This window comes from Rhodamnia argentea, chromosome 5 (genome assembly GCF_020921035.1).
Source record: "Rhodamnia argentea isolate NSW1041297 chromosome 5, ASM2092103v1, whole genome shotgun sequence".
Lineage (NCBI taxonomy): Eukaryota > Viridiplantae > Streptophyta > Magnoliopsida > Myrtales > Myrtaceae > Rhodamnia > Rhodamnia argentea.
In genome coordinates, this window is record NC_063154.1 from 30328002 (window position 1) to 30344107 (window position 16106).

The 16106-nt window shown below is 40.5% G+C and overlaps 1 protein-coding gene across 3 annotated transcripts; it reads right to left on the bottom strand.

Moving 5' to 3' along the window:
* Positions 1-2221: 2221 nt before the first annotated feature.
* Positions 2222-11116, bottom strand: LOC115727912 (disease resistance protein At4g27190-like). Of its 3 annotated transcripts, XM_048279399.1 has the most exons (8): positions 8188-11116; positions 6480-7277; positions 5664-6342; positions 4947-5405; positions 3475-3836; positions 3212-3381; positions 2885-2970; positions 2222-2799 (listed from the first exon to the last, which is right to left on the bottom strand). In XM_048279399.1, exons 1-3 carry the CDS (start codon positions 11044-11046, stop codon positions 6241-6243), a joined length of 3759 nt encoding a protein of 1252 aa, XP_048135356.1. In that variant the 5' UTR covers positions 11047-11116; the 3' UTR covers positions 2222-2799; positions 2885-2970; positions 3212-3381; positions 3475-3836; positions 4947-5405; positions 5664-6240. The 3 variants fall into 3 exon arrangements, with proteins under 3 accessions (XP_048135356.1, XP_048135357.1, XP_048135358.1); XM_048279400.1 differs by lacking the exons at positions 2222-2799; positions 2885-2970; positions 3212-3381; ... (1 more) ...; positions 4947-5405; positions 5664-6342 and having other exon boundaries at positions 6624-6766; positions 6853-7277; XM_048279401.1 differs by lacking the exons at positions 2222-2799; positions 2885-2970; positions 3212-3381; ... (1 more) ...; positions 4947-5405; positions 5664-6342 and having other exon boundaries at positions 6932-7039; positions 7144-7277.
* Positions 11117-16106: the final 4990 nt, after the last annotated feature.

Here is a 16106-nt window from a genome sequence, read left to right on the forward strand (position 1 = left end):
ATGTCATATAGTATAGCCTACATTCATTTAAACCAGAAAACCTTAAAGAAGATTTGTTTGAGGCAATTTTAATTAGAGATAATATTAGGACTGTCTGAATGGTTTTCTAGCTATCAGTACAGGTGCTTATGTTTGCTTAGGATAAGTACACTTATATCCCTCACTTGCAATTTATTCATCGCTTTCATTTATTGATTGTTCAATGATGTTTGCGTACCCGTGTGATGACCTAGCATGTTAGAGCTTTAGTCTAAAAGCGATCCAAGTTGCCTACTGAATGAATTTCATGAAAGAATGGTATCGTAACGACGTTAGAGAAATCTAGTGTAATCAAGTGCCCGAACTCATTAGTCTCTGACTGTAGAAGTAGAATAATCTTCCATTATTTTACTTAGATATCTAATTAATGTACCGTAAATAATTAGTGGTGACTCCAATTGAAAATCTTTGCATCATAATTGAATCTTAAATTATAATTTGATAGAACTTGGGAGCTCGAATTAGGTTAGTTAATTTAATTACCTTAGTAATTCATTAACCTAGAAACTTGATTTTTAGGTCGCGACAACTAGGCCGGACACGGAGGCCTGTGGTCGTTGGTAATGCTTACGGATCACGGACTGGCAGGCTCATGGCAGCAGGACCTCTCGGGGGTTCACAGCAAGGGCTCCTCGACAAACCATCAAACACCTGGAAGGCGTCCCTGTTCCGAGCTCGATCTACAATTATAGTCAAGCGGCGGCTAACACAACCGGCAGAGCAGAGACAAGGACTCATCAGGGACCACATTGGATCAATGGGGATCGCCGTCGAGGGTCGCAAGTCGCCACGGCTACGGATTCGCAGAAGACAGAGCAAGGTTGCTCTGTTTTCTTCTGGACAGAGAGGGAGGAGCGATTGCTAGGGCTGTTGGCCTCGTCAGGGTACCAGGGGAGCAATCGGCGACGTCGAGGGGACTGGGACAGTGGCTTGTCAGGGCTGCACATCACGGATCAGAGCAGCTGTCATTGTCGGCGATAGTTCTTGGTGACAGCTTGGTCAGGCAACGGCAGTAGGGGCTCGTTCTTCTGTCGGCACAGCAACGGTGGATGCATTATGGCTCAGCAGCTGCAAGCAAGGGTTGGGATGTCTGGCTGGTGTTGTCAGCAAGGTGGTTTTCGGAGACAGGCCTGGCAGGGGCTCTGGCGACAGGGCCGTCGAGTCTCGATTGTGACCAAGAGCTCTCTCTCGTGTTTTATGAATAATGTTGCCCACCTTGAACATTTATATAGACGATGTCGTTTAGATCAGTGGCCTCAAGTTTTCAATATTTGCAAAATTGACCAGTGATCGAAATATTGTCTCAATTAAACCCCTGGAGGGCCAAATTGCATTAAATTGAGCCTAATGCTCTATGTGAAATTCGGCCAAGGCCAGTATATGGGCGGGCTGAATTTCTTCTTCCCCTCGTGGGTTTGTTTGCTCTCTCGCTAGCTTAATTATGCCTTTTTCTTGATTAATTAGCCTTTAATCAAAAGGCATTTTTCCTAATTGGAGTTAAATGGGCTGAATTAAGCTAAGGATAGGCCCTAAGCACTTTGTAATTTTCGGCTAGTACTCGCCATGCCTTGGCCGAATTCTCCGATGAGTTATGGGTCCGTCTTTCGGGCTCGTTTCCGCCACCAATCCAATTAAATGTGAATGTATGAATGCAAAAAATTAAACTCGCCTATATAAAAACTATATGAAAAATGATTTAAATATTTTTGCAATTGACTGAGGTCGATTTCTAATTTTTATGCAATTAATCCTAAATGAGTAGCCAAAATTTATGTATCAACAATTATCCACAAAAGTGTTTCTTCTCCGCTCACCATAATTTAACAACACCCCAAAGTTAACGGCTAATGTAAAATTATCGATCTTAATTTGAGAGAGCCACCTAATTTTTTTGAATTAGGTTACAAACTAATTCTAGATTGCAACTTCTATATGAGCCACCTACCAAAATGGACATTGCTTACCCCTATATGACCATTGTCCCTCTTGTGGCCCGTCTTAAAACTCCTCATCTAACCCCATCCATGATTTAAAAAAAAAAATTGCCTTTAATGACATTAATCCCTAAATTCTTTTCCCTGGCTAGTGATTGATTCCATAAGTTGAGGAATTGAGCCCTCTTATGGAGTTACTTTTAGGTCATTGCTGGCTTATACAGCTCTTCATTAGTCTGCCAAGTAGATGTGAAATCTAGAACCACCAGAGAAAACTGCATATTTTGATGAACACAGACTTGCAGGACGGCTTGATTCTTGCTTAGATGAAATTAAATTTCCTGTTGTGCTTCGGAATATAGAGAGTGGTTCAACAAGGGAAATCTGCCATGGGACGAGTGAGGAAATGAGCCCGCCTGACCTGTACTTAACGCGATCGGCTTCCTCCGTGTCATCGCTCATGATCCGTGCACTGCCCACATGGTGACTATAGAGACTAGGATCAACGAAATGTTTCACACATTTTCAGGACCATTCCATTCATTAGAACATAACTCATGCTTTTATCCGATCTGCTCAATTGGAAGCAAACTTTAGCCTGGCAATTTTGAACTCAACAGAAGTGAGCGAAAGCGGATGCTTCCTCTGCTGTAACGTATTACATAAAAGGTGGCTGATGAGCTTCGCCGGCCATGATTTGTCCTGAAATGTGAGAGGCACGATCTGCGGGCTTTTCTTGATGTGCGTCTTTAGGAAATGAAACAGGAACTGTCTGGTTCTTTGGCAGTTTTGTCATCAGAAACAAGAAAACAACCAGTATATTCGCCTGACAGAAATTTGGAAGAAAGAGTTGATCTTAAATTTTCTGATCGGTTCAAGAGCCCTGCATGCACCCGGTTCATTCAGATTACCTGCATCAGTTGCAAACAGAACATGAGAAGAAAGCTTTCACTTTCTGGGAACATACTCTTCTTGCTAATGGTCTGGCTCTTGAGGCCTATAAAAAGCACACCAAAGTAATTTTCAGCACAAACAAATCCATTGGCTTGACATTTACGAGATCCCGCAACGCATACATATGTGCAAATGGGTGAGCCAGAGCCAGAGAAACATCACGAGGATGAATTAGCAGAGTCTCTCTTAGCCTAAGGACGTAGAAAGTTCCCGTACGGAATTCGAATCAAACAAGAGAACAACACAGTCAAGGGTAGAGTAAGCTTGTAGATTCAGATTCACACCTTGAAAATCTCGTGATGAGCTGTTCAAATTTCGGTCTCTCCCCAAACTCCGTGCTTGTTAATGTGCATAGGGACTGCCATAAACTTCAGTTGCCCGACTGAAGGATGAAATGAAAAAGGAGTATTGAAATGGCTCTATCTTCACCTGCTGGAGTATGTCCATCAGCCTCCTGTATTCGATTAAAGGAGGTTCAAGTAAGTGACTGCCATTGATAAGTTCATATGAATAAAGTACAACGTCAACTACATCCAGATCTCTGTACCATTTGACTATGCCTTTGTAACTTCCAGATCTCTGTACTATTTCCAGCACTTGCTTATGCTGAAAACTTTTGTATGGCTGTATTGAGATCACCTTCCAACTGCACTTCGCAATTGTATCTGAAAAGTGTCGGGAGAAGTTGTTTTGGTGTGCTCACGGGACCCTTGGAAAATATCTTCATTTTCCGGCAATCTTCCACTTCAAAATAATTCAAGGATGGAAATCTGAAGATGCAACTTGTGGAGGGGAAGCATACTAGGCTTGGCAGATGTTGGAGTCTTAATGTTCCTAGCTTCCTAAAAGAAATCACTTTTCCTTCTTTGTTTCCATCATTTGCCACCACTTCTTTCATTCTTTCATATCCTATTCTAGACATGTAAGTGAGATGCACCAAATTTGCGACCGCTGAAACTGTTACTAGATGTACTAATCCGCAGGAATTCTTCACCACTAACTCCGTCAAATTCTTGAAGGCTGTCGCAGTTGGAAATAATGTTGTCAAACCGGGACAATCCCAAACCTTAAAAGATTTGATACTCTGGAGAACTTTTGATACTAAATAGTCTTCCCTCCACACTTGCTTTAGGTTGTGTAGGTGGCTTAACTTAAGTTTCCTTAAATTTTCAAGTGCCGAAGGTTTTCCGTCATCAAAAAGCCCTTCATTAGGGAATATTTCTTCAAAGGAACTATAGAAGACCTCAAGGCTTCGTAGATTTTGAAATCTCTCTAGAAAGAATCTAGCAGGAAAGACAGCCTTTTCATCATGAAAGCACGCCAATGTTAGTGCTTCTAGCTTGCCAAAGATGTCATGAGGAAAGTCTTCATGTTGTATCATTTTAATATCCTCAGCGTCTAGTAAAAGTCTCCTCAGGTTTGGAAACTCCTGTCGGAATTGCCAATACAACAAGAGAAGTAAATCCAACAGAGATTCAGTAATTAGATCATTTGTTGTAAACGGTAAACTTAAGTCGGATGATTCACTTGAAAGGTGGCCATGTTCTTATAGTTCATTAAATTTCAAAAGCCCTGCATACAAGTTTCAAGATTTTGAAGTCATGCTACAAAATAGAACTGTAACCGAATGCCACTATAACCATCCTCATTCACTTCTCTAAGGAATGTGAGACAATGTGTCGACAATGGACAGGACCACGTGAGAGGTCCTCATTCGCTTCTCTAAGGAGCACCACAATTCATGACATTTAATTAGATTAGATTGCGAACTTCTTATTTTGTAAACTACAGTCTGTTACTACTTTTGTAAATTTCGGTAATGGAATATCTTATTGGTGTCCACGAATGAAAGTATACTTATTGTATTAGGGACATCTTATGCTGTTCAAATACCGATAGGGAAGGGATATCATGCTTTCTGTAGTATCATAATATCACAGGACTACACAGTGGACATGAGATTAATAAGTGTGTTAAAGAACATAAGCAGAAACTTAGGAAGAGCAGCTGTAATCATACCATCTCAAATGAAGAGTGTGCTTCTTCACCTGAAAGGTTCTGTTCATCGTTTCTCTGAGTCCACTTGTTCAGTTTGTCACTGTGAGTCACTCGCAATTTCTTCAAGAGTGGCCAATTCAAATTAGGCAGGTTGGGGCAGAAGCTCTTGAGTTGTGGCATACCATGTAACACCAGAGAGTTCAGTTTTGGGAAAAGAACTTGAGCGGTAGAGGAGAGTGCAGTGTCATCTCCACTCGCCACTATTTCCTCGATCATACAAAACTCCACTCGAAGTTTCTCAAGTTGGTGTAGGCTACTAGCCACCCAATGCGGAAATAAATTTTCAAGGCTCTTACAGTTCTGAACCGTCAATTTGCCTAAACGTTCGCAAGCAAGAGTTTCTCGAGAACCGTTAATCCATATTTTGGTTAAGTTGTCCATGTGGGAGAGAATCATCGTAACGAGCGAAGGAAACTGGACCTGCCATATTAAGAGGAAAAATTGACACAATGAACGTGATTATATTGAGTTATCACCTCAAAGAAGAAATTTCCAGAATTTCCCGGTTCTCACATATGATGACAATTCTAGAGATTCTTAGTGATACAAACAGGAGGGTTGATTAATGCTGTCTTTCAGTTGACAGATGACTGAGGGCGAGTATACTTCATGGCGACAAGATGAATTAGCTTACGGTCCTTACCGCTTCTCTTTGTACTTAAAAACAAAAAGACTGACCTGGGGAGTGAAAAGTGAATGGCTGCCTCGGTCAATCTCAGATTGCCAAGTCAAACTTCTCATCTTGGGGCAGTGGGCAATGCTCAGCTCATATAATTCAGGACGACTCAACGTATGATTCTTCCCTGAAACGAAACTAGTCAAATTGGGCAAGCAATCCAGCTTTATCGCCCAGAGAATTGGGAATCTAATTTCGTCCACTGCACTTTCTTGCCCTTCTTCCTCTATCACACCTTCCATCTGACCACACTCCTTTATTTCCAACGATGTAAGATTGGCGAGGCACCGTGCCATCGACAGAGCGAAAGCATGTCTCAAGTTGCTGCAATTATAAAGAGTCAGAACACTTAGAGAACCGAAGAGCAGCATCCTTTGAAGATCTTTATCCCATAGTCCCCTCAACTTTGGTAGATTGACCAAGTGCAGATACTATAATTGAGGCAACACCCAAGTGCTCTCCACAGCCCCCAACCCTTCAAGATCGAACACTAATTCTAGCGACTCAGCAATCGTGCACTTGCAATGATCCCATATTGTCTAAAAACGACATTAATCTGGATGACATAGCGTTAATAAATTATGGACATTTATCAACCACCAGTAATTCTAATTGCCAAGGCGACTTGAAGGGAATAAGTTTGCTGTGCCAGTTTCCAATCAGCCTAGGGAACTCAGATAGCTGAATAAAGTTTACTCTAGCAATCGTAGCCATATCAAAAAATGCATCATTTAACGTAAACTTCTAGTTAGCAAAAAGCACTTACTCAAAGGTGATCAAAACCATCGAATTGGATAGAATTGGAAACCGATGCATACCATTTCTTTGAACATATTTTGGATGGTGGTGTTGAGGTTTTCCTCCCAAAACCATGCTTCTTCCGATACTTGTACTCTCTTCAACTTTGGCGCTTCTATTGGTCCCTCAGAGAAGAACTTCATGTGAAAACATCCGGTCACAATGACATCTTCCAAGAGAGAGAACATCAAAGTGTATTTACCAGAGCTGAAACACCTCAACCCTGTCAATCCTTCAAGCTCCATATACTTCAATTGATTGAAAGCCACTATATACCCCTCCTTACCTCCCTCATCACTAATGACTTCTGTCAACATTTTACAATTACTTATCCTCAATTTTGTGAGTTCCACCAAATTTCCAGCTATGGTAGGCAGGAACATTTTTGATAACCCGTCACAATGCGAGACATCTAGGGTTCTAAGATGTCGAAAGCATCTTGAAATGGGTAACTCATGACTTGGGCCTTCCACGGCTTTCACATTGATGGTCAGCTCTTCTAGTCCTCCCTTCTCGATGAGTTCCACAATGCCACTTTTATCGATCTTCAACTCCTCAAGTTGCATTAGATCTCTAGCTACTGAGGCAGGAAATGGAGAGATGAGGCTCTCGCATCTGGAAATGCTAACAGAACGTAGACACTGAAACTTATCTTGATAATGGAGTTCCTTATCCCATACACGCTTTAGCTTACTGCATTCATGCACACAAAGCACTTTCAGATTGTGATAAGAATCCTCAGCAACTTGATTGTCCCATATCATCTCGATGTTATCCATGCCACTGATATCCAATCTCTCCAAGCTGGGAAATGCAACCTACAATGTTCGCTCACGGAATTGGTGATCGTGTATTTTTCACATTCATGAAGTTCCAATATCTATATATAGAAGAGAGCCAGGGAGTAGGGGACGGACTATACGATGAAGCATTTACCATTAGACTCAATCACACCTCAAAGGTTAAGAAAAAGTCCTTTTTTGCCCTACATAATCACTAAGAACTAGAGAAGATACCTTTCTTACCAAAAAAAAAAAAAAGAACTAGAGAAGATGGTATCAGTTCTTGCATTGCAGAGCTTAATTTAATTAGTGAGCCAGTTTCATTCCATCTAAGGAATTTTTCTGAATGGAAAATCTGCTTAGTAGTCGTATTGAGGTCAGAAACTTCAATACAATAAGGCAAACCCAACGATACTTTCAACCTCAAATTTTGGACCAAAAGTTCAAACAATGTGCATGGCCAGTGCCTAAGGAAGCATATAATCACTTTAGTCTCTCCTCCACCTATTTTCTTTGCATTTTTTTTATAGCGACTGTTGGATCACATGGCGACGGTTATTTAAGTTGCAAAATGGAAGAAAATGATGGAGAGATCGAGACTATACAGGCGACTAATCATCCATCAACCTTGAAGTTCAATAATTATTTTCTAAATTGTGGTAAAGAAAAATTATTGGATACAAGGAACCACTTGGGAAAATTATCGATTGTGGTCCTTTTATACTTGGTTCAAAGAGATTCCTCAAGTCTCCTTTTCTTCTGTCAAAAATCGTTTTGTGAACGCATCCTCATCTTGCAAACGTCATACCAGAAATGCAATAAGAAATAATTGAAAACAAAAATGAACTGAAAATAACAAAATGGATAAGCATCATAATCATGTTACTTCTAATTAGCAGAGGAAGGAAAGATTGATAGATACTTTATTCTGTTGATAGAAAGTTACCTGCTGCCCATTGAAGAATGCAACTTGGCCATCCGATGTACCACTCGAAGGAGCTGTCCCGGGAGTGGAAAAGTTGATGATATTTGGCAAGTCACACAATTTCAGTACATGCAGATTACGCAAGCCAACTTTGCCACATTTTTCAGCTTCTACAATCTCCCGCATTAAGTAGCACTCGGAAACATTGATTTCTTCTAGATGTGGAAGTTCACTTATTAATGAAAGAGGAAACAGAACTTCCATCTTATCACAATTCATGACGCGTGCTACTTTTAGTGTACTGAAGAATTTGGAGGAGATGTGGCTGTGGCATATCTTCTCCAAGTTGATGAGATTATGGAGAATCAACGACTCTAACGTCTTAAAAGTAGAATCGGAAGGCCATCCAAGGATGTAATGGATGGAGGGACTATTCTGGACGTGTAGATGCTTCAATTTTGGAAAACCTTTCGAGGATAGCTCACAAATACTTTGCTCAATTCCGTTCAACCCATCCAAAAACAAATTGTCAGTTTTGCCTAAAATGGATTGTATGCAACCTTTCCCAAGAACTTCACTTGTTGGATTCAACTTGAGCTCCAATGTCCTCGATCCTTTGCACTCGCTCGGCCAGCGCCATGCATTACCTATTTGGATGCGGTACTTGTTTAAGTTCTCGAGGTTTAGATCCTGTGGGAGCACACTCGGATCGGGAATGGACACGTGCAGGGTGCAAAGATTCTTCATGTTATTCAACTCAATCAAACTGGCACTAGTTGATGGAGTTTGCTCCACGGTATTCCAATGATGAAAGCTATTCTCCATATACAACTCCTCCAAATTGATCAAGCTTCCAAGCACACCCGGTTCAATTATCTCAAGTGGGGAACAGCTCACGTCTAACAATCTAAGCTTTACCAATTGCCCTATTTCTTTTGGCAACCGCTGTATTTTGGAGTTCACAAAGCTGAGAATTTCTAGTCCTTTTAGCTTGCCAAGAATAGCTAGATCCTCTAACGAACAACCATCAAGGCATAGAGTGTGCAAGTTCTCCAAGAATTGAAATAGCGAAGACAAAAGAGTAAGACATATCCCGGTAAGATTTAAGACCATGACTTTTCTCATAGAGTTGAAATATGAATCTGAGATTTTAAAAGATTTGCTGTTCGTGAACAGCAAAATTATGAGCAGTTCGGGGCAACATAGTTCTTCTGGAAGCTCCTTCATGTCAACATAGGGAAAGCATATAGCCTTACAACTTGTGAGATTGTCCTTCGACAACTTAGTCACCGATTTATCCTTATCTTTCAGCACGAGAAAAGGATGATCTCTTGAAGTGACCGAGGCAACGAACTGACGAACCAAGTCATGTAACTTGAAACTATCAGCATCTTCATTGTCCAACAAAAGGGAGGAGGCTTGAAGAGTATGGATCAATGAGCTCAACCTATTTCTAGCATCTTCTATGCGACTGTATTCTCCAAATAACCCCAATCCCATGGCGTACCTCACCAAGTTTTCCAGAGAGGGCTTAGAGACGCCATAGATAACACAGAGTCGTAACAATGACTTCACCTCCTCGCCTTTCAAATGATCATAACTCAATCGCAACATTTTATTTACCGCCTCACCGATTCCTTCATTCTTACACATCTCGATTTGCTTCAAAGTATCATTCCATTCAGGTAAATCGGCATCTTTAAAACGTTTGGCCATCGCGAGAATTAGGAAAGGCAAACCGGCACATTTGTGAAGGGCTTCATCCACCAAGGGTTTGTAATCGTCGTCCCGAACTTTGTCTCCCACCATCCTCTCAAACAATCTTCTTGCCTCTTCCTCCTTCAGGCCACCAAGGAGGAAGTCCCTATCGCAGCCCACTTCCCTTCGCAAAATATCTCGATCTCTCGACGTCAATAACAACTTGCATCCTATGGCTTTGTTGTCATGTCCGCAAGGAATGCCGACTGATTTCAAGTCGAGCCCTTCCCAGAGGTTGTCCAGTATTATGAGCACCTTCTTTTTGTTCCTCTCCTCTTCTTCCAACCTCCTGCGAAGAAGTTCCGCTCGCAGGTTGACGGACTCTTTCTTCTCTATTTCACTCAGTCCCAACGCGTGCGCAATCTCTTCTTGAATCCTCTTGATATCTGGATTCTCCGACACATCGGCCTTAGCGACCAGATCGAATGACCTCTCTTCCCTTATTCGCCTTTCGGCATCAACCAAAAGGGTGGACTTCCCGACCCCGCCCATCCCGTGAACCCCAACCGCACCATAGCGGTTGTCAGCAAGAGCATCTATGATGTCCCGTATGATTGAAGCTCTGGATTCGAAGACGCGGTCATCCTCTACCTTAGTCAACGTAGAGGCAGAAGAAGTGGAGGCCATTGCGGTGGTCAATTGGACGACGTCTTTCCCTTCTCTCCTGGCCAGAGTCGGAGCAGCGACATTCCCTGGAGCAGGACCGCTGAAGGAGATGTCCTTGAACTCACTGCCTTCTCGAGCAAGTCGCTGAATGACTTCGATCTTGTCTTTGGCCTTCCTGCTGAACCGACAGCGGCAACTGGGGTCGGGAAGAGTCCCGTAGCAGCAAGTCTTGCTCGCCATTTCGGAGTCGCCCAACAGGTCTTGCGAGTCCTTGAAGGCCTTCTCAGCACATGCCTGCCACTCAATAACCTGACTGTAGACATTCTGAAGATTGTTTCTGGCCACTTCCACGGCATTGTGAACCCTCTCAACCTCGTAGGCCAGCTTCCCGACTTCCTTCTGAAGATCCTGGACGTATCTCTCGGAGGACATCACGTATCCGAATTGACGCTTGACGGGAATAACTACCAACTTCAAGACGTCCCATGCAATAGAGACGATGGGATCGATCAACATTTTTCTTTTGACTTTTTTTTTTCCCAAGAAGCAAAGAGCAAGAAAACAGAGAGACAGATAGACTGTGCGATGACAGATGACAAATTGCAGCAAATACTGAAGAAGAAGAAGAAGAAGAAGAAGAAGAAGAAGAGCAGGAGGAACAATGGTTGTCCGGAGGAGAAGGAAGAGCGAAACGGAGCAAGAACAATGAGAGACGATGAAGGCGCAGAGATTTGAGCGCCAAAAGGATGGAGGAGGGGTAGCGTCGATACACGGCAACTTTTTGCTGGACAGGTTAGATAATCAGCGGCCGAGGAAGAAAGAGGACATAATTATGGATGGAGCCATATAACGCCGAATCAACTTTGTGCTTTTTTTTTTTAAACCAAGAAAAAAAAACTTTGTGTTTTTTTATTTTTTAAGCTTCTTTAACTTTTTTTGTTCTGCTTTCTACTTTGAGGTTTTTCTTGTCTTAACGAATAGATGTACTGAAAGTCTTAAAACTTGTCACAAAACCGCAATTGAGTCTTACAACTTTTAAAAAGTGCAATCAAGTCATATAACTTATTAAATCGGTTCAATCGAGTCATTCCGTTAACTCTGTCTAATTTGACTAACGAAAAATGATGACATGACTTTTTTTAATATTTTCTCTGTACGGGCAATAACATGGCTAACTCATGAAACATAGGGCTAAAACGACATTGTTTTCGTCCAAAACTGACTTTTAATGCAATTTTATTTAAATTAAATTTAAAAAGTAAGCTAAATTAAAGAAAGAAAGACGAGGAAGGAGTAAGCAAATGGTCCGGCCATCCCCCACCGTCACCGGCCCTTCTCGGCAATGGTGGGGTTGGTTTCTCCCTTCTCCTCTTTTTTTTTTTAATTTAGCTTATATTTTAAATTTTATTTAAATAATTTTAAAAAATCAAATTAGATCAAAATAATATTATTTTAGCCACGCCATTGTCACGTATAATAGACAAAAAAATTCAAAATAAAAATGTCTCTTCGACACTTTTCCTTAGTCTAAACAGATAAAGTTAACGAAAGGACTCGATTGCACTAATTTGACAAGTTTTAGGATTTGATTGTACTTTTTGTAAGTTTTAGGACTCAATTGCACTTCTGTGATAAGTTTTAAGATTCCGGTAAACTTATCCCTTGAATCAAAAGGCAGGACCCCACAAAAGAGCGCACAAGTGAGGCGTTGATATGTTCTTTTAAGATTAAGGGATAAGAAATGCTAGAAGTGTAGAATTTCTAGTGCTTTGGACAGCGTCGATTTTCGGTTGAAAGACAGAAATATCATCTTCCATATTTTGGCGAGGCTTTGCAAATCTTGGCGATGGAGACATCCGCCATGGACAGCTAATGGACCGAATGCCATACATTATGAATTTGCCTCATGCCTGCGGCAATACTTTACCAAAACAAAAGCATGCTTTATTTTCTACCAAGAAAAGGTTGATGCCGGCATCCGTTGTCGCTTGCTTTTGCTCTAGATTCGCGTTGTCTCCGCGGTAGAGAATTTCGAAAAACTAGTCTGAATTGATAAAGAGATTGACCTTTATGTGGGGTGAATCTTTAACTTAGGTGCATGGTCGTTCTAAATGAATGTCCTAATCTTGAATTAGATGGTCAGGTCGTATCTAATGCCTTATGGAAAAGATACAAAAAATGGTGAGTGTGGGAACAAGTTCTAGGAGTGGTTAGTGATGGAGTGAGGTGTTGGAGTTCGATTGAGCTAAGGAAATCTTTTCTTTCTTTTTTTATTTGGAATCTGATTCAAAGGGCTTCAAAGCACTAAAATCAACTCATGACCCACCATGTCCAATCTAATTGATGGATCCGTTAATTTTTTTTAGGGGGGAAAAAATCACCAAAAATTCTAAATTATATCAACTGTAACATATTTACTTTAAATTTTATTGTTCGAGACACTAAAAATTTCAAACTTGTAACTGTGTGAAGCATATACCTCAAATTTTGAGATAAATATGTCATACGGATACAAATTTCATATTCTTGATGTCGCAATAAAAAAAAATTGGGCAAATGGGTCACACTGGTATAAATTTGGATTAAATGTATTATATGGGTACAAGTTTGAAATTTTTTGTATCACCAAAAAATTTCGTAGGTAAATATGTTATGGTGGGCCAAATAGTTGTTACTGTCCCCAGTGATTTCACTTTAACTTTTAGCCCTCCTTTGCCTCTTTTCGCTTTTCTGAAAGTGCACTCGCGTTGCTTTGTTTCACTCCTAGGATCCTTGGGTAAAGATTGTTGGTGTGTCTGTCCTCTCCCAGTTAGGAACGGCTAATACTTGCTCAGACTCGTCGGATGAATCACAACCGTTAATTCTATTGTACGAGTAATTTATCTCGTCAGTAGTGCAGAATATTAGCTTAGGTAGAGTCGAGGCAGCCACTTGTTTTCTTTTCTTTCTTTCTTTCTTTTCATTTTCGGAGAACGTAGTAGTGAACATAATTCTCGAAATAAGAAGAAGCGTTCTAGCTATCTATGGGTGTGTCTGGCTACATTTCTCCTTTAGAAATCAATTTCTAGCGAGAAATTAAATTTTCTATTTCTAATTCTGAGCAAAAGTTGATTTTTCTGCTTTTGAACGGAAGTATTTTTTCTTTTTACTTCTTCAAGTAGCTCCCAAATTACTTCTGAAGTAAAAAAAAAAAAATGCTCCGTAAGTAAGTTTTCTTTTTCCGTTCTCGAGAACAAAATAACATGAATCAAAAAATCAAAAGCGTTACCAAATAGGCCCTCAAGGAATTATTACATAGGACAAATTTGTAACAACCTCGACAAAGTATGGCATATTGAATCTTTTATATTTTTTCACACAAGTTTCGATCGTCGAGTAACCTAAACAAATGGTTAAATCTCTTAACGTTAAGAAATATCACAAGCATAGATACCACTCATTTTTCTTAGATTTTCTTTTCTTGCAATTTTTTTTTTAGATTGGGGTCCAACAAAGGTCACCGGCCGACCATTGCCGACACTAGGTGAGGTCTAGGAACCCTCGCCAGCACCGGGTGAGGGCACCGCGGCCCTCACCGACAGCTGAGCGAGGGGCATTGTGACCTTGACCGACCCTAGGCAAGGGCTTCACCACCCTCGCCCAGCCCCCATGAGGGCTGCAAAGCCTTCTCCTAGGGCTAGCAAGGGTCCGAGAGCCTGGCCCGGTGCCGCAAGGTTCGCCGGCCCCCAATCCAAAAAAAAAAATTGCAAAAAAAAAAAAAATCGAAGAAATTATTAATAATATTTAATTAATATTTAAAATATCCACATCAGCATCAGCCATGTCACGTAGGACAATTGACATCTACGTCAGCGATTTTCGTTCAATATCGATCAAATTGACTCAATTGACACATGCAAAAAGTTTAGGACTGAATTGGCATAAATGTAAAAGGTTTATGATTGAATTGGCACAAATATAAAATGTTTAGAACTAAAATGGCATCAATAAAAGGTTTATGACTGAATTGGCACCAATGCAAAAGGTTCGGGACTGAAATGGCACCGATAAAAGGTTTAGGACTGAAACGGTACCGCTAAAATCAGTTTGAGACTTTTTTTACACTTTTCGCAAGTATAGGATGTCTTGCGAACGAGCTCACCTTAAGCCTAAGTTGAGGGCTAGACCCTATGGACCGATTTGGTGCTCCGGCTAGTTACCGAGGTATAAAACTAGGCCGTATGCGAGAAACAGGCCCGATATATTATCGTGCGTCCCCGGGCCCTCGGATTAAAATGGTGAATACTTTCTTCCACATTAGATTTTTTGTGGTTGTGTCGTCGCATGAAAATTTAGATGCTTCTTCGGTAAAAGCCATCAAGAATCCTAAACTATGCCTATTGTGACACATTTACCCTAAACTTTTTCTTGTGATACTAAAAACCCCAAACTTTTATCCATGTGACACATTTACCCCAAACTTACACTAATGCGACATATTTACCCCAAACTTTTTTTATGACACTAAAAATCTTAAATTTGTATCTGTGTGACACATTTACCTCAATATTTAGGGTAAATGTGTCACATACTTATAAATTTGGGATTTTTTGTATCACGAAAAGATAATTCGAGGTAAATGTGTCACATTGATATAAGTTTGAGATTTTTTGTGTCATAAAAAAATATTTGGGCTAAATGTGTCACACGTATATAAGTTTAGGGTTTTTGATGTCACAAGAAAAAGTTTAAGATAAATATGTTACGGTAGGCATAGTTTAGCATTTTTAGTGGTGTTTTCCCTGCTTTTTCCAACAATACTGTGTTTGAACTTATGAAGTAATGTGACAAGCACACCAGGCCACAAATTCGATTTCGATAGACTTGATTGCAAGCACGGATGCTCATCCTTCCCTCCCAAGCCTGCTAGATCGAACTTCAAATGGAGCCTGACCTAGGCTCACCATGCATATTTTGAAATGGAGAGATTTGGTTAATAATCAACTTATGAATTTTTTGGGGAAAGTAACCATAGGTGCCAAAAATTATATACGACGCGCACTTTAGTGCCAAAAGTTTCGAAATGATCACTTAAATACTATTTTTTTTTTAAATCATTCAAGTGCCAACTTCGATCTACTCGATCGGAAATCCGACATAGCATTTTTCTTATTAATATTTGAAGCCGATCTAACTCGCGGAGGTCCAGTCGAGCAATAAAAAAAAAGATAAAGTTTTAAAAAGTACATTAAAATGATTAAAAAATTTCAAAATTAGTTAGACTAAAAAATAAAAAAAAAAAGAAAATAAAAAGCTAAAATTAAGCATAAAAAAAAAAAACATAGGGTTGCATAGGCAGCAAGGGCACTACCCACCCTCGCCAGGCCGGTGGGAATCGCCGAGCCCTAGCCACATGCCCTCGCCGTCTGTGCAACCCTCTCTTTTTTGGGCAGCACTTTTTTCGCTCCTTCTTTGGCTTTGGCACTCCCTATTTTAATTTTTTGACAATATTATCCCTTGTGTAACCCAATATTTCCATTACAATTCTACAAAAGTGATATACTTATTTTATTTCGTCAGCTCTTTGTTATTTTGTT

Excerpts from the sequence above, each read along its gene's own strand:
- LOC115727912 (XM_048279399.1), bottom strand. The coding sequence starts at position 11,046 with ATGTTGATCGATCCCATCGTCTCTATTGCATGGGACGTCTTGAAGTTG. Across the intron at positions 7,278-8,187 it reads CATTCTTCAATGGGCAGCAG|GTTGCATTTCCCAGCTTGGA; the intron begins GTAACTTTCTAT and ends CGAACATTGTAG. Across the intron at positions 6,343-6,479 it reads AAAATATGTTCAAAGAAATG|CTATCTGAGTTCCCTAGGCT; the intron begins GTATGCATCGGT and ends AACTTTATTCAG.